This window comes from Sinocyclocheilus rhinocerous, unplaced genomic scaffold (genome assembly GCF_001515625.1).
Source record: "Sinocyclocheilus rhinocerous isolate Xijiao unplaced genomic scaffold, SAMN03320098_v1.1 scaffold677, whole genome shotgun sequence".
Classification (NCBI taxonomy): Eukaryota; Metazoa; Chordata; class Actinopteri; order Cypriniformes; family Cyprinidae; genus Sinocyclocheilus; species Sinocyclocheilus rhinocerous.
This window is the reverse complement of record NW_015633185.1, coordinates 1,792,531-1,811,370: the sequence shown is the minus strand read 5'-3', so window position 1 is coordinate 1,811,370 and position 18,840 is coordinate 1,792,531. Positions and strand designations below refer to the sequence as shown.

Genomic DNA, 18,840 nt, shown 5'->3' with positions numbered 1-18,840 from the left:
GTGAACACAAAAGGGAAGTCTAATGGATCTATTAAATCACCATTTGAAAAGTGTCCAAAGATATTTAAATACAAATACATATTGTACTACGTTTTGAAGAATATACAGTACCATTTGGTTTGGGGTTGGTAAGATTTTTTTGAAGTTTTCGAAAAAGTCTCCTATGCAAGACTGCATTTATTTGATCGAAAAATACAGTTAAAACAGTGATGTTGTGAAATACTAGTACAATTTAAAATTATTGTTTTATATTTTATTATATTCTAAAATGTAATTTATTCGTGTGATGGCAAAGCTGATATTTCAGCATCATTACTCGAGTCTTCAGTGTCACAGGATCTTTCAGAAATCATTCTAATATGCTGATTTGCTGCTCAAGAAACATTTCTTATTATCAATGTTGAAAACAGTTGTTCTACTTAATATTTTTGTGGAAACCATGATATTTTTTCAGGATTATTTGATGAGTATAAAGTTCAAAAGAACACCATTTATTTGAAATAGAAACATTTTGTAACAATCATTGTCACATTTGATCAATTTAATGCACCCTTGCTAAATAAAAGTATGAATTACGTTTTGAACAGTAGTCTACTACTCACTCTTTTCCATAAAATGACAATGAATGTGGACTGGATCTTGAAAAAAGACCAAATGTAAAAATACCATAAAAGTATCATAAATGTGGTCTGCTCACATACACTAAATGATAAAGTAAATGATGACTTTTTTTGGTGAACTATTCCTTAAAAAAAACAATTCAATTTAAAATAAAATAAAATCTTAAGTCATTTTTCATAATGCTGAAAAAAACTTTGAATTTGACTCTAATCTGCAGCAGTTCCTGATTTAATATGGCTGTTTGGTCTCTAAGCTTCTCAGACACCATCATAGAGCACTAGAGCAACATACTGTCATGACATTCCACTGCACACAGCCACTGCCCCCTTTAGTTTAGGCCTCTGTGAGCCTTTCACTCTGACTGCCCATGCAAACCGTTCACTGAGTCGGAACAAAAATACAACGAGAAAAAAGCCCTTCAAAGTGGCAATGTACAGTGAGAGTGAAACGATGCTGAACATGATGAACATCAATGCAGTCTTTATTGCACTAATTAATACATTCAAAATAAAATAATAAAAAGTAATAAATGAACACTTTTCTGCCAATGTACCTGATTTTCGCACATTTTTGTATGCAAAAATAAAAAAAAATTATATGCAAGCTGCAAAATGAGCAAGAATTTGTGAGTGTTGTCATTTGATAAATCTTTATGATTACTTATAGAAACCTGAACTCTTAAAACAACATATCAGCCCTCAAAGAAACCATCTAGTGAGGTTCTTGTTTCTCTATATGATGCTGTTGTGCTACAGCTGTGATCAGGGCCGCCCCTTTCCCACTGCCATCCTCTGATAGGATGAAATCCACCTTACAATTGGGCGCGAGCTCTCTGACAGTGTCCTTTAAGATTGTGGAGAAGCTGTCACGAAAAGAGACATGTCAAGTTTAGGATATGAATCCAACACTGATCAAATGAAAATGTAAAGTTGTTGCACTAATCTTTACTTACTGTGGATGTAACTTGTAAAGGGTGCCGTCCACTCCCACAGTAATCTCCAGATTGTCCAGACCACGGTTCTCTCTGATTTTGTCTACAACAGCAGCCATTCCTGCTCCACAGATCTGAGCTGCTCGATGGGAAACAGCTCCACACACTTCCTTCACAATAATACTGTCGTCACATGTGCTGTCCAAGCCCAGACTCTGCAGAATAGACCTCACTTGCAGTAGTGCCAAACGGTCACTGGGTAAATGGAAGAAGCCAAAGCATAAGTCAGAATAAATACATAATGTTGCATTTATTCACTTAGAATTTAGAAGTAAATACATTTAAATGACTTTAACAGTTAAATGACTATTATAAAAGGTGCACTCCATTTTTTTCCCTCATTTAAAAACCTAATTCTAATACTATACTAATTTATGAGCCTCATATACTGTACATGAGGCTCATAAATAGCTAAAGGTGCCCAGTAGCTAAAGGTAAAAGCTACACAGTAGGCTGAACAATATCAGCATGATTAAAGTATTTGTCAAAATATTTAGGGACACATCCTGCCTTCACATTTATGTCATAAATGGCTACTGTACCTCTCAATCTGAGAGAGGAACTTGGTCTCAAAGATGCCTTTGGTCTTCAGTCTCTCTGTGATGCGACCACGAAACAGAAGACCATGCTTTGTGAGATCAATGAGGATTTGCCTTACAATCTCTCCCAAATACATTCCACTGGTCATCTTTTCGAACCTGGAAATGAGAGGATAACACATCAGCTTATATTTGGAAAACCTGAGACTTTGTATATACTTTTAAAAATTTCAATGAATAATAGTAGTAGTAGATTATTTATATTTTAAGTAAAATTATTTAATTATTATTTCATATAAATAAATATATAATTAAATTATAATCTTCCCAACAATGGCAAAGAAAGTAATTAATTACTATTTAAATACCACTTATTTTTGCTTTTTGCCCATAAAAGGCTATGTGCATTGCAACAAGTTGCTAACACTGTTTTCATGCTTCCTGCATGAATTCCTGATAGTATACTGCCTCCATGTGGACTAATGCAGAAAACTTGGATTGCACTTGTCTTGCACAACTGTTTAGAATAACCATTGGAAAATAACATTGTCTAAAATGGTCATCTTTACCTTTGTTTTCCTGGATTGAGTGAGCCTCCATCCACTTCTCTGTCATATCTGGTCCGGATGTCCTCGATATTATCATTTTCCCCAAATCCTCCCCATTCAGTGTTCACACACATCTGGCCTTCATCACCCTCCACAAACTCAATATTCTTCATCTCCTCCATGTAACACACATTGCTTCCCGTTCCTGTGGATTTAAGAATCATAGAGTTGTTGACATGTTGCATACTATAATCTTTGTGTGTGTTGGTTTATAATCAGCAGTGAGGTTGTCAGTTAGCATACAGCCTCACTGAATCACCACCGAAATACATTAATACATACCAGCAATAAGACCAATCTGACATTTAGGGTCCTCATATGCACATGTCATCATTGTGCCAACTGTGTCATTCACTATAGCAACGATATCAAGGTCAAATTCCTGAAAGAACAAATTAAATCACGATCACACCAATACAGACATCAGTAGCACAAAAAAACTACAGTCTCATTCAAATTAGAGGATTATAAGCTACATTATAATTATTTATGAAAAAACATAAGCATTTGATCAAGTCTGAATATTCTGATAATGTGACAATGGATCATTAACATTAATGATGATAATAGTGCTTCTTTGTAAGTGGATGAGTGTGTCGTGCAAAATCAACTTGATGTTTGCTTCCCCTCACATTTCGTCTTTTGATGGCCTCTCTCAGCATATCCACAACATCATACCCCTCGCATTCTGTAGCTTTGAAGCCTTTCGTCCAGCAGACCAGATCTCCCTAAACAAGTGGATGGCAAGGATGATCAATTGAGAGTAGCATTTATCTGTGTGCTTTAACATTTAGTTTTAAGGTGTTATAGCCTTGTTATGAGAATTATATTGACAGCTGAAGTGACCTCTGATATCCCAAGGTAGATCCTTGTTTACCTTATCAATACCTGTCTGATTGCATGGGAAAGAGAAGGTGAAGCCAAGAGGCAAACGAGTGTTCTTCATCCCCATATAGTCCAAGAAATCCGAGATACACTGAACTATGTGGTCAAACAACTGAAATAATAATAATAAAAAAAACTACTTTTCAAAACAAACATGAAAAAAATAGCTTAACATTTCTTGTGAATGTTGTACTGATACATTTCTGACTTTATACAGTATAATGATGGTAAACATGTTATACTAATGTAGGGCTGTGCAAAAAATCGAATGCGATTTTCATGCTCATCTCGTCAGTAAAGCCGGTTCTGTGATTAGTAGTAAATCTCCAGCACGTGCTTTTTTAGATGGAGCGGCATTTACTACACAGAGCCGTAGATCACTCACAAGCTATGCAATATCGCGTTCATAATCGGCAATGAATCGCCTGTGATTTTGAATGCAATTTTGCGTAGCTTGTCAGTGAACTACGGCTCTGCGTAGTAAATGCCGCTCCATCTGAAAACACATGCTGGAGAATTACTACTAATCACAGAACTGGCTTTACTGACGAGATGAGCATGACAATCGCATTCGATTTTTTGCACAGCCCTATACTAATGTATTCATTTGGACTAAAATACTTGTTTATTTATTGATAGTGTTTCACCTCCTCTCCTGTGCCTTGCATGATCTCCAGTGGAATTGCATAAATCTTGTTGTACATCCTGACTGAATTTCGCATACCAGTACGAATCTTAACCACCAACACACGGAAATTGGTTCCACCGAGATCCAGAGCAAGGTACTTTCCTCTTTCTGTGAAAGTAACATTCAGTGACATAAAATGTATGTTAATAAGTCAATTATCATAACGCTCAGACTTCACATCTATTCTGAATCCCACTGAATATACAAATGAAATCAAAATAATGAAATAAATATATAGTCTCAGCATCTCCTCATCCCTAAATAGGACAAGTGGTTTGGAGAATGGATATTAAATTATTATAGTATAGTATAGCATAGTGCTAAAAATAAATAACTCACAAAACATGTACCATGATTGCTATAAGTAGGCAGTTTCCTTTACCTGTCCCATCTGGAGTCCTGTAAACATATGTGGGCAGCATTTTGACTGAGGCAGTGGGATGGGAGTCTTTCTTCAAGCCTCGTTCCAACTCCATGTGCATCTTCGCCTTCACTTCCTGAAGTTGTGTGGGGCTCAAGGCGAAGGCTGCGAGAGTATCATCAATCTCCTTCCTTTGGGAAGCTAACCGCTGAGCTACTGCAGTCACCATGGCGGCACCTTTTGCACTGCCACTTTCAGACAGCACAAAACGGACATGACAGTCTGGCACCAGATGGCGGACCACCTTGTGGAGCCTCTTGGGGTACCTTTAAAATTTAGATACAAGTTGTGGGTTTTAAAACTTCTTCAATCCAATTTCATACTAAACCTCCGTGGGTTTTACATTTTTCTGAAAGTGAACTGACATACTGTGGATGCGTTCTGTAAACCGTCCCATCCACTCCTACTGTGGTCCGAAGGGTTTTCAGCTTCTTGTTTTCTCGGATCCGTGTCAGAATGGCAGCCAAAGCGGCAGCAACCAGATTAGCTGACCTGAAGGAGACAATGGTACAGACATGCTGGACAGCAATGCAGTCATCTTCACTGGGATTTAGACCCAGGTCTTCCAGGATCTCCTTGGTATTCTCCAAACCTCCTTTATACCTGGAAACATCCTCAGTTAGAATATGTACATTTAAACCCCATCTAACCACCAACAACCAGACTGAGCCAGGGTGGAAATCCATGCTGATCTAAACTAATCTATTCAGCAGGGAAAATTCTCAAATAATCACACATGAATATTTAGAACCTAAAATCAGTCATAATAGGCTTGGCATAGGATTCCTCATAGATAGAAAAAACATATTGCGTATTTTAACCCATTTAATATCAGTTTATATAGTTTATATTTGTGAGTATGTAATCTTACTGTTCAATCAAGCAGATATGTTTGGTCTGGAAAGTTCCCTTGGTTCGGAGAGCATCAGAGACTTGGCCACGAAAGAGTAGACCCTTTTTGGCCATCTTCAGCAGGATGAGTCTCACAAGCTCTCCCATGTACATCCCACTCACCATCTTTTCAAAACTGGGAATGACACAACCAGAGTTACAAAGGTAATACATAAACTATAAAACTTGGCGAATTTTTTTTAGTTAAATGCACAAATTTTGGGAATAATCTTAAATCAGATGTGCCCAAACCATTTACTATGATGGGCCAAAAATAAAACTTGATTGAGGGTCAAATGATTGAAAACTTAATTGTGGGAATAATAAAGTAAATGATGCATTATATCCAAATATTATATTTAAATTAATTTTTAAAATCAAATTCATTTATATTATTTACACTTCAATGCAAAAAAAGAAGAAAAAAAAAGAAAAAGCAAAAAGATTAATTATAAATGAATATGTTTCAATGGCACCTTTTTTCCTGCTTTTGTAATATATCATGACGGGCCAAATCAGAGGTCATTACGAGCCAACTTTGGCCCACAGGCCCTGGTTTGGGCATCTCTGTGTTAAAGCAATCTGATGACTTGCCTATTAATAAGCACTTACAGCTGTTTTCCTGGATTAATTGAGGCGGCATCAATTTCACGGTCAAAGCTTGTGATGAAATCATCAAGCACACCATCATCTCCAAATGCCCCCCATTCAGTATTAATACACATCCTGCCTTCATCTCCTTCCACCAGATCAACGTGTCGCATTTCCTCCATGTAACACGCATTAGTGCCTGTACCTGGAGAAACAGATAGTGGAAAAAAATTAAACATTTACATTTCCCTCACCTTTGCATGATTCTTATGAGTCTTAGAGGTCTTCTTTTAAAGTTCTATCATTTGAAATCATTTGAGAGAAAAGTGTCCAGTGAGGCCTTACCTATAATAACCCCCACCTCACAGTTCTGGTCATCATATCCGCAGGTCATCATGGCCCCTACTGTGTCATTGACCATAGCCAGGACATCCACGTCAACATCCTTCACACACACAACAGAAAATCTCACTAGAAAAACAAGAACATGAATCAGCAATACCAGCTGACTATTGCTATGACTTCTACTAGCACCAGCTGGATTCTACTTTCCCATTTTATTCATTGTAAATGATGAACGAAGAAAATGGTAGCCATACCCCAACTTTTTGAATGGCTTTCCGTAATAACTGCACCACATTTTTCCCTTGAACACCTCTAGCCTTGAAATTCTTTGACCATGACAGCAAGACACCCTGTGTCAACACAAACACAATGTGTCAGTGAGATCCGCTGATATGGATGTCTCTTCTTCTTTCATTTCACTGGTGTACTGATAAGAAAATCCACTTTAATCAATATCTTAATGACTTGAGCACATTGATTGAATTAAATCCGGAGTTAAAAAGAAATTTTACATAAACATGTCGGAGTTCAACTGTACCTCATCTATTTTGGATTGCGCACATGGGAAAGAGTAGGTGAAGCCGAGAGGTTTTCTTGTGTGATTAATGTGGTGTTTCTGTAGAAAAGACTTCAAAGATTCTGCCACATGCTCAAAAAGCTGCAAGAGAAACAATAATTTAATGAAAACATTATCAATTAGAACAATCCGCCGCTTATTCATGTTATTCTTTACAGTGACTTAGACCCTAAGGTCAGCTGACCTTGTTTATTGAACACGAGCAATGCATGAATAAATACGTAATTGCTATAAATGCATTGGTATAATTACGAGAACTAACAACAAAGTTTATTCAATCATTTCTTATTAACATCATAATCACAATACACTGAAAAAAGTTTGTAATCCGCAATGGATTATTTTAGCGATGATCACCTCAATTCCGTTGCCATTAAGGATCTCTTCAGGGATGGGAAAGGTTTCACTCTCCATCTGGACTTTCCCCTTCCCATCTTCTGAAACCTTCACCTGTAGTACCTTAAATTTGGAACCCCCCAGATCCAGTGCCAGAAACTCACCCTTCTCTGCAGGAGAAACATATGAAAGAGAACATATGTAAAGCCCTCATAAACCTCAAAGGATTTTAATGATTTAATATTACTCTAATGCAGTGGTTCTGCTTTTTCTGGTGCATGTGAAAAGAGTTACAGTAGTAACCATGTATATGTCAGTGTATACCTGAGCCATCAGGTGTTGAATAAACGTGGGTCGGGAGCATCTTCACTGCAGCTGTAGCATTGCTCTCGTTTGACAGTCCTTTCTCCATCTCCCGCCGAAACCGAGCTGATATGTCCGCCAGCTGATCATCTGATAAGCGCATTGCGTACAGATACCGGTCTACCTGTTGAGAAACACAATTATTTCAAACACTACAAGTTTTGTCCACTCTTCTGATGCCTGGCTTCGTTTCCTTCACACTTTTTTATTTTATACAATCAGTGAAACAAAATACTGTGGAATAAGTGACTGAATAACAATAAAACAAATGATAAATACTGACAAATAATATTAAGAATGATAAAATGTAATTCAACATGTTGAAGGAATGACAACATGAAAATGGCCAAGCAAAAAATAATACTAATACTATCAGTGACTCATGCAATGAAAGATAATGTAGGTGTGTTTCTGGAGATAAAAATGATACTGTTGTAAAATGACACAGTCTCAACAACTATCAGTGAAAACGTGGAGATTCATTTGGCTTACACTTGAACACTCAAGATTAGTTTTGCAGACAAATTTAAACTGTCAATGGGGTTCTTTATGAAACTTAACTTTTATTTATATATTTTTATCAGTGCTGTCAAATGATTAATCGCGATTAATCACATCCAAAATAAAAGTTTTTGTTTACATAATATATATATGTGTACTGTACTGTGTTTATTTATTATGTACATATAAATACACACACATAGTGTATATTTTGAAAATATTTACATGTATATACATTTATATATTTATAGAATTATATTTTATATTATATATATATTTAATATATAAACATATTTTTCTTAAATATATACATGCATGTGTTTGTATTTATATATACATAATAAATATACACAGTACACATACATATATTATGTAAACAAAAACTTTTATTTTGGATACGATTAATCGTGATTAATCATTTGACAGCACTGATTTTTATATATTTATTAGACATGCATTAACAGATAAAGGAAAAGCAGTGGAACAAGTATCCAGCATACACAGGAACTCCTTCAATACTGTTTAAAAAGAATCCCAGGATGTACCTTTGCTCCCTATAAAATTCCCATCCGTCCATTTGTGTTATTGTATCACTTTGATGACTTTACTATTATTATAAAATGTGGAAAACAGTAATAATAAAGAGTGTGTAGCTGTGTCTTTAACTGATAAAGTATAACAGATAACTTCATAATAAACTACTGAAAGTGAAATATGAAATAGTTAAGAACAAAAACAAAATAGTCATTGCTTTAATTTTGGCTCAAAGAGGTGTGAACTTTTATGGAAATGAAAATCATTTCAATAAATGCAAATGAGTAGGTCAAGGTACACTCTCTCCTCATGCAGTCAGTTATCTGCCTACAGAAAGCTCGTGTGAGAAGAGTTAATGATTCCACAGGCTGCAGTGAAATCACATTCATCATGGACAACAGGCTACATCTGACAATACACTGATAACAGAGTTAAACTCTTACTGTCAGCATAGAAAATCACAAAACAGCAAAAAAAAAAAAAAAATCTGACCTCAAAAAGAGAAGTGAATAAAAAAAAACATACTTTATCAATGAATACAGGGCATTATTTTGTAAAAACAATCATTATAATTATCTTCTGATGGAAAGTTTGTCTAAAAAGATATTTTAACAAGTCGAGAGGTTTTATAAGCAATTACCTTCTTGATCTGATCCTCCTGAAGCTTTGAGAAGTAAAAGGACAGCAAATGGACCGCAAACATATTGACTTCCTGACGCAAGTGGCGACCTCAGATAAAATGTGATTTACTTATTGAAAGACAAAATGAGTCATCAGGTTTAATAGTGTCCCCCTCAACCCTCAGGAGTGATTCTTGTATGACTGAAAGTTTTCTTCTGTGCTTGTATTTCCCTATGCGAGAGTTCAGCACTTGGTTTTCCCTCCCCTTTCACGGCTAATTAATGGCTACGCCTCTCCGGCCTCTCTGCTCTCCAGCCTCACCTAGCAATGTGCTTCGCTTCGCTCCGAACCGCAGGAGCACCTTAAAACAATCATGAGTGAAACAATAGTTCAAAAAGAGTCCTTCCTGTTCAGTTTGAGTTCAGTATGTAAACATCCTTAGTGAGAAAGTGAGAGAAACATGCTAAATGCAGAACAGCCTTATCTACGTTCACCAGGACAGAGCTGACAAGATCAATGAGAAGGTATTTCTGCACAGACAATGTCAGGCCTTTGCTCCTCTGGGTTTGTAACTGTAAGGTATTAAATGTAACATAAATGTGCTGTTGTAGCAACAAGTTCACAAAGAGTTTTATGGGCTAAATCCAAGGAAAATGTTCAAGGATTAAGATGTTTCTCAGGCTAATCCGGTTACCATAGTAACGGGCAGAGATTAACAGGGGCCTTCTGCAAACACAGAGCAGATCTACCAAACATTTTTAACACTTCACTTCTTTGCTGAATTATTCATCCCGAAAAAAATGACCCAGCATCATGATACATGCTATTAGCTGTTCCATTTTAATTGACAGTTGCAATGGTGTAAATAAATCAATGTGTAGACAAAAACTGTCCAGATCATTTTCACAAATAGGGTACAAACAGGTGTCCCATTACTTGAAATAATAATAAATTAATAGTAGTAGTTAAAATAAATAAATAAATAAATAAAAGTCACAAATTGCACTCGTTGGAAAGAGGACTATTACCTTACATAATTAACACAAACCAAACTTTATGCTAAGTATCTATCATTTTGACGATAGTGGTCCTGACAGAACTATCATTTTGACTTCCTGAATAATTTTCTAAAGGTTAATAACATTTTTTGTGAAAATCTTTTGAAAAAGAAAAAAAATTTACTAGAAAGTAGTATTAAAGTTAACCTGTAACATACGACAAGTTCTGATTTGCATCGATTTTTTAAAACTGACCCTTACACTGCCCTCAACTGTACAAGGCTGTTGCAGTAAGGTGAACAATGACGAAATCAATCCACATATCAGCTGTAGTATTTCATTGGTCATGTAGAGTTCCTAAAATAACATCAGACTGCATAACCATGCTAAAAATAAAAGAGGGTAAATACAAATGATTGGTTTTCAAAAAAAGGTTCAATGGACTGACAAGAACTGTAGGTCCTGTGCAGCCTTGCGTTTTTTGGTCATGGGAACCTTTCAGCGTTTTTGATTCTGGTTATTATCTTGTAAAAGAAACAGCAGTTTTCTATGGTTAGGCAATGGAAAGCCATTAAAAATATCTATATAATTTTATTGTCACATCTAAAAGGGGGTGTTACATGCCTCTTTTTGACACTCTGTTTTAAATTTCTATGAAAACTGTGACGTTTTATAGCAAGATAGATGTCAAGTGCTCCAGAAAAATGGTGAGGCAACCATTACATCCAGTTCAGAACATCAGCAGTCATACTGTTCTCTTGATCCTCTAAAAGTACAGAAAAGTCCATGTTACACGTTAATGTTCACTTTTTCTTCCCTTTATTTGCTGAATTGGAGTCGTCTCCATGTTGGCTCTGCTCTCGGACCCATTCTCTCTGCAGCTGCTGTAACAGTTCTTTTGTCAGTAGTCCGTCCCGCACCAACCTGGAGCTCAGTGAAGAGTCCGTCGCCCTGGGATCTTTTCTTTGATTCTTTGTCCCTCGTCCCCTCCTCAGTGGTGGTGTGTCTAAAACAGCAAGTCCTATGGAGGCAGTGTTTTCTGCAGAGGCGCGTTGATCCTCTGTGGCACGGATGAGCCGAGTGATGTTACGCACACCAACCTGGATGATTCCGTCCAGTTCCTTTTGAATATCACGGATGAGATTAGCATCAGGGAACATGTCCATGAAGCGATAGCTGCGAGAGGGAAGCAGTCCAAGAGGTTAATCATGGGAAATGAGATTCTTTTTTACTTACTGATCTCTGATTTAAAGCCACAGTTTAAATAAATAGTTACAGATGATTTGTGTTCAACTTTAGGGTAAAAATATATATACCTGAGCCAAAGGTAAAGATCTAGCACATCATGGACAGCCTCGAGGTGAACCAGGTCCTTGATGTTTTTGGGAGGCACCAGAGGCCAATTCACATGTCGACACACCCAGTTGTATATCAGAGGCTCATCTCTGCTAAACTGTCTGGCAAACTATAGAGGACAGATTTTTTTTACAGCATTTATTAGCCAGGTCAATGTTAATTTATAAATATACTATTATACAATTACTACTATATAGTGTTACTATTCTTAACTAAAACTTTTTGAAATTTGAAAAATCATTTACAGTAATTTAATTAAAAGCTGAAATAAAATATTACATGAAAACATTAGAAATCTTGCCTTGGCAACTAACTAATAATAATAAAATATTTCACTAACTGAAATAAACTTAAAGTGCCCCTATTATGGATTTTTGAAAATTACCACAGCTCTAAGTGAATGAAAACATCCTGCAAAGTTTTAAATCTAAAAGTGCTCTGCACTATGAGGGTAAATCCATTAGGGTGCAGTTAGAGTATGTTGAAAAACACCCAACTAATTTTCTCCTCCAACTTCAAAATCATCCTACATCGCTGCAGAAGCACCGACCCAGTGTTTATAAAGTAAACGCGCAAGGAGGGTCAAATACCTTTTACAAAACAAAAGGTAACTTTAACTTATGTTAACAAATAGAACCTTATTATAAAGTGTTAGCACCTTATTAAATCATCTTCATTTTGACGCACTTTAACAAATACAAATATACCATTACAAGAAAATTATATTTAAAATGGCTGTTTCTACTACAACTGGTATTTTTTTCTGTGGAACAGCAGCCATGTTAATGACAGGGTTCGGTCCGTGTACCCTCAGGTAATTTGATTTTCTACTTAAAAAGAAATAATGAGAAATGGAAATAAAGAGATTGATGTTTGTTTTGTTTAAGAAACAGAAGAACAAAAATTAAGCTAGATTTTTTGAGGTTTTTCATAAATAGGCCTAGAATAAAATGAGTAGGCTAAAATCAGAAACCGTGTGTATCATATTTTATTCCATATCATTTTAGATCACATACAGTAATACTCAAATGCCGTTTTACTGGTTATGAATAAAGTAATTTCAGTTAATTTCAGTCAATAACATGCAGCAGCATTTTTTTACCTTGTAAGCGCCGCTAGCAGCCTACACAACAAAGCCGCAGGATTCTCGTGAATAAGCTCGGCTCGCTTGCCCCAACTCTCCTATTGAAAATTGCGGTTGCCGCATATACGGTGTAGCACAGAGGATGGGGGGGGGGAAGACGAAAGGGGCATTTCAGCACTGCCCACACATTCGAAAAACTAATATTAAAGCATAATCTAATTTTTTTACCCATGAACAAAACTGAAAAATCAGCAGTTTCTAATTTTTCTTTATTTCTTTTTAAGTAGAGAATCAAATGACCAGAAGGTACACGGACCAGGATACCGCACAATTTTTTAAATTATTATCCATACATTTTCCAGTTGTTTTTGATTTCCAGGAAAGGATTTTTAAAAATTATTTTATAAAACATCCAAATATAACTTTTTTATTCATTTCCATGTTATTTCTAGGCCTGAAAAGTTTTCTGGAAATCCTGCAGTGATGATGTCTGCACAATTTTCACATACTATTTCCACTGCTTTATAAATAATTTCTTAACTTAACCAAATCAAATGACTAAATGTTCAAAATTTTCTATTAGTTCTCTGCAATTAAATTTTTTTTTTTGCTGTGAATTATTCAGGTTTTGAGCTAACAGGTGGTTCGTTCAGATTATTACGCTCACCTTGAGAAAGGATGTGCAAACGAAGGCCTGTTTCTTGTTAATTGGAGCCGTGCAGAACACGTAGCGGGTACGCAGATTCAGAGGAATATGCTGAATCATATCCGCCAAGAATTTGAAGTCATCAATGTTGCAGACAAAGTAAAGTCCATCCACTTGTGCAAGACTCACAAATATATCCTGTATAAAGGAATAGAAAATAAAGGGAGTGTTTTAAAAGTATATGATTAAAATAATTGTGTGATAATGCTGAATATTTAGACCTACAATAAGGTTTGAGAGAGTCGCTTGGGGAAGATGGTAGGCAAAAATCTCTATCTGCTCTGCTGTGGGGTGTAATCCTGCGGTCTGAGATCAGGAATGCATGAGATACGAACAAATAAGAAAACCTTTTTCCAAACAACATATTTACTTTTATAATAGATAAAATTATTCTTACCTCAATAGGATCAACAGGCTTCCCCAAGATCTCCTTTAAAACAGGCAAGTCATCCCTTTGCATAGTAGTGACCTCACCCTCTTTAAACACAGAGCTGAAGCGTCCTGCTCGGCCAGCGATCTGCAGCGCCTGTGAGGTGGAAATAGTGTCCAGCTCCTTCTCCCCCTTCTCATTCACACTGGGTTTTACCAGAGAATTAAAGATGATTCTCCTAATACTCCTAAAGGAAACAAAGAACCAGTATTTTCTTTAAGATGCTGAAGAAATCAAACTCTGTTGTGCATAATATGCTGTGATTAGTGCAGTGACACAAAAGGCTGAACATAATGCAAAAGAAATTGAAAATATTTCCTTATAGGCAGAGCAGTCAAAAGTATACATTTAGTTCAATGTTTCTCAAACAGGGGGCATTGGGCCCACAAGGGGATCTCGGCAAACATCCAAGGGGGCAACTTAAAAGTATTTAAAATAATAAATTATTATTAATACATTAAAATAACTCTAATCTAAATTAAATTCCTACAAACCAAATAAACAAACAAAGAAGATATAAACTGAAATCTTAATTCTTTTTATTTTCTCTCAGTATTTTTATTGAAAACCTTGAAACTTCTGGAATCACAAAATGAATTGGTGTTAATTTAATACATTAATACTACAGTTTCCTGTATTTTTTTTATGTTTATTGAACTCTGCAATATTAACAGGATAAAATACTATATCTCTGTCTATGTGGAGGGCCTTTGACTCAAAGTTTGAGAAACATTGATTTAATTCTCAGGATCAAAAACAAAGTGGGAAACTGTCATGAAAAACAGGGGGATAACTTCATTTTTTTGTAAAGGTTTTAAGTGTCAAATTGTAAAACAGGGTTACTGGTTTTGTAATTTTAAGACGTTACTCACAGGTTCAAACCCATTCCAATTGCATCTGTGGCAACAAGGATTTTGCAAGGGTCGTCTGGATCATTAAACTTTTTTGCTTGAGCCAACTTGGTGCCTGTTGATCAATCAAAATGTTAGTTTAGTTTCCAGATAAAATTTAAAACCAAATTATTTTGATGTAATGACAGGAAGGCAATGTGATATTAATACAGCAAGTTAAAAAAACTAGAACCAGATCATAAATATACCAATATACCATATCATAAATTTACCTCACACGATTTCTCTTATGACACATTTGAACAAACTGACTCAAGGACTCTTACCAGGGGGCAGGCTGCCATAAATGACGGCACACTCCAGGCCCCGAACTTCTATCTGTCGGCTGATTGAGTAGATGTCATTTTTGCTGAAGCACACGATGCAGTCGCCAGGCTTCAGGTTATCTAATGATTCCACTGCATGATTTGAGACTGAAAAAGGGGTAAGCCTCTTATAATTATGTACCTTAAAGATAAAAAAAAAAAAAGCATTTATGTCAAAGCACACTAATGGCTTCAGTATCTCACACCATTAGGCAAACAATGAATATTTTTTATCTTCAAGACAATGAACAAACAGTAAGCATCAACATAATTTAAAAAAAAGCAAAGGCTAAATAAATATTAATGTGCATTCACTTTGCAATATTCAATAAGACCTGCTGAGACTCACCTCAACCTCTTCACCAGTGGTGTACATGAGTTCAGTGACAAAGTCAACTGCTGCAGCTTCTCCACACACATGGATCTCCTCAGCACACAAACCTATACAAAAAGAGTAACTTTATATTTGCATCTATATATATATATATCTTTAACATAACTCATTGATTATATTTATATGAAATCAAAATTGCCCAAACAAGAAAATAAAGTGATAAATAAGTGGGTCTACAAAAAAATCTGAGACCACTAATGAAAATGCTTCTAATTTGCATTCTTTACTGATTCAATACATCATTACAAATTATTTTATCAATATAAAGATTCAGGTGAAAACAACAAAACTTTTTCTTAGTCAATTTCACAAATTTGCTTATTTGATTAATATATCTATTTCTTTAGTTCCTAAAGCTTGTTTTTTCTTGTTGGAAAAAAAATAAAATAAATAAAAATCCCCAATGATTAATATGCTCCCAAATATTTGAACCCTACTGTATGTGTAAATAAATACTGTTTCTGGTGACTTCCAAAAGCGAACCCACCTAGAAGAGCTCTCGTCCAAGCCCATCCTCTTGCAGGATCTTTGATCATTTGAATCTCATCAATGACAGCCACTTCATCTAAACAAAATATTCAAACAATAATAATATGTTTTAGTTATACAGTACCTTTCCATAAGCTCAAGGAAGCTTTACAGTCAATAAACGATTAAAGAACAGTCAAGTAAAAGAGAGAAAAAAGAATTTTTAATATTTACTTCTATTTAATTTCTCTTTGTACTTTTTAATTGGGCATTTTCATTAAATTGCTTAAGATTACTCTCAGCACTCAACATAAACTCAGGTATCGCATATTGGTTCAAACGATCATGTTCTCTATACTCACACGGAGTTGTGACACTGCACATCTCTATGGTAGAGGCAATGTGGCCAGACAGTCTTCCTTCTGGATCAACAAATATTCTCTCTTCTCCTGTGACCAGATCACATGGCACTCCCTAATAGTAAACCATACATAGCGGCTCTAACATGCACAACTAATGTGTAATTACATAAAAAAACAAAATAAGCTAGTCTGAGGAGTGAAACTCACTGCGTCATTACTCTTCTCATAGATTTCATGGGCCAGCAGCTTTAGCGGTCCACAGTAAACTCCTGACTTGGCTGCTAGGAATCTCTGGATGGCATGATAGGTCTTCCCACTGTTGGTGGGTCCTGCGTGAAAAACAATCTTTCTTTGAATAGACCTGGCCTCTGGATACCTGTAACACACATTTATCACGTTCAAAAGATTGTATTGGTAAAAAAAATACTAACTGTAATGACTGATTCAGAGTATTGTGCATTACAACTTCAGTAAGTGCAGATGAGAAAGTATACATTATTGGATAAAATCTGTGGATGAAACTCTCAGTACCAGTTTGCTGGGACCCGTAAGTCACTGATCTTGCGTAAATCATCCATACAGTCCAACATAGGGAAAATCTGTTTGACATGTCTCATAAAGTATGGGAAAATGTCATCTATGTGACCTGGAATGAGGAAAGGAACATGATAGAGTTGGGGTTTTCTTATGGATATTGACAGTTCAGTATATCTGATGTAAATACTCACCAGCTCCACAACAGATGTCACTAAGAATGATGTGAAAGTCAGCATTTAGTGAGTTCATTTCCAGCACATATTTCCTAAAACTGACAAATGCTTGATGAAAGAGACGAGCTGTTAAAGAACAAATAAACAACGATCACGAAATGCTTTGTGACAAACAAAATACAGTAGTATTCCTGACATATTTCTCTGTGCATTGTTTTTTCTCTGTGCATTGTGTTGTTATAATAACACAATGTGACAGATGTCACTAAGAATGATGTGAAAGTCAGCATTTAGTGAGTTCATTTCCAGCACATATTTCCTAAAACTGACAAATGCTTGATGAAAGAGACGAGCTGTTAAAGAACAAATAAACAACGATCACGAAATGCTTTGTGACAAACAAAATACAGTAGTATTCCTGACATATTTCTCTGTGCATTGTTTTTAGATGGGCGTGTTGTTATAATAACATAATGTGATGGGTGTGGTTGACAAATACAATGTTAATTATGTAAGATCATGTAGTAATAATGGGTCCATGATTCTTACCATCAAGCCCCTGGTCAGCAGCCAGTTTTTGCATCTCTTTCCTTTTGTAGAATCTATTCAGTACCTTGAGAAGTTCACCTGTTAAAACGGGTAAATACACAACGATCGGATGTATTTCTGATTATGGTTAGCTGAATCGAGTATTGTAATTTTCATCTGCATGGTCAAATCTATAGTTTGGTTTCATATACATATGTTGAATGAGGTATATTAAATATACATTCAGATGCAAATATGAATGTCCAGAACTTCAAGTGAGTCATCTATAAATCGATTATATACTAATATACACAACACTTCTAAACACGGAGTTTACTTTTGTCCAGCGGTTGCGTCAACTCCTCGCCGACTGGCCCGTCCCCGCCTTCATCACTTTTGACGGTGAGCGGTACAAACAGGGATGTGTCCAGGGGTCTCGATGAACTGTTTGAATTTGAATGTCTACTTGATAATTTTTCAAATGTCCTTCTTGTTGGATGCAGTGTAGTGTTGTTTGCTACAGCAGCTGTGCTAGCACAGACCCGGTATCGGATGTGAGAGCGCGACAATAAGTAAACACAGCGATTTACCGACATTTTTAGCTTCCGTTAATCCAGTGCAATTGGTCGAGCAGAATAATAAAAATTAACAGTCGCGGTCGCACAATTTATATTATAAACATCATGTTAATTAACTCTGTTTAGCTACAGCAACAGTACCAGCCTCTATGATGACAAGGACGTCAAGTTCCTCTCAGTGACAACGTGCAGAAGGACCCAAGAATTTTTGGTACCCGAAGTAATGCCTGTTTTTTTAATTTCACTAATGATTCAAGTGTTAAAAGCAAGATTGGAAATAATTAGGGAAAATCATTCAGGGCTGAATGGTTCATTGTTTTTAATTGGTGTACATATTAACGGCTTATGTGAATTTTGTGGTGAGAAAGAAACAATTGAGCATGCAATATATGAATGTATAAAGTATAGTGAGGATAGGAAGGAACTAATAGCATATCTAAAAGATAAAGGTAAGAAGAATAAGGATGTGGGATATTTATTGGGATATGAATTTAATAG

The 18,840-nt window shown here is 35.9% G+C and overlaps 2 protein-coding genes across 2 annotated transcripts; both read right to left on the bottom strand.

The window, feature by feature from the left end:
* Positions 1-953: 953 nt before the first annotated feature.
* Positions 954-9,737, bottom strand: LOC107743550 (putative hexokinase HKDC1). The gene is made up of 18 exons (XM_016556823.1): positions 9,532-9,737; positions 7,818-7,980; positions 7,515-7,663; positions 7,119-7,238; positions 6,835-6,930; positions 6,581-6,680; positions 6,257-6,440; positions 5,625-5,780; positions 5,123-5,356; positions 4,715-5,019; positions 4,292-4,440; positions 3,637-3,756; positions 3,392-3,487; positions 3,042-3,141; positions 2,721-2,904; positions 2,155-2,310; positions 1,574-1,807; positions 954-1,483 (listed from the first exon to the last, which is right to left on the bottom strand). Exons 1-18 carry the CDS (start codon positions 9,592-9,594, stop codon positions 1,333-1,335), a joined length of 2,760 nt encoding a protein of 919 aa, XP_016412309.1. The 5' UTR covers positions 9,595-9,737; the 3' UTR covers positions 954-1,332.
* A 1,104-nt stretch (positions 9,738-10,841) lies between these two features.
* Positions 10,842-18,575, bottom strand: LOC107743553 (ATP-dependent RNA helicase SUPV3L1, mitochondrial-like). The gene is made up of 15 exons (XM_016556827.1): positions 18,102-18,575; positions 17,786-17,863; positions 17,255-17,362; positions 17,058-17,172; positions 16,734-16,902; positions 16,527-16,638; positions 16,184-16,261; positions 15,652-15,743; positions 15,264-15,444; positions 14,959-15,052; positions 14,054-14,273; positions 13,882-13,962; positions 13,618-13,794; positions 11,827-11,975; positions 10,842-11,686 (listed from the first exon to the last, which is right to left on the bottom strand). Exons 1-15 carry the CDS (start codon positions 18,358-18,360, stop codon positions 11,314-11,316), a joined length of 2,286 nt encoding a protein of 761 aa, XP_016412313.1. The 5' UTR covers positions 18,361-18,575; the 3' UTR covers positions 10,842-11,313.
* Between the last annotated feature and the right edge of the window lie 265 nt (positions 18,576-18,840).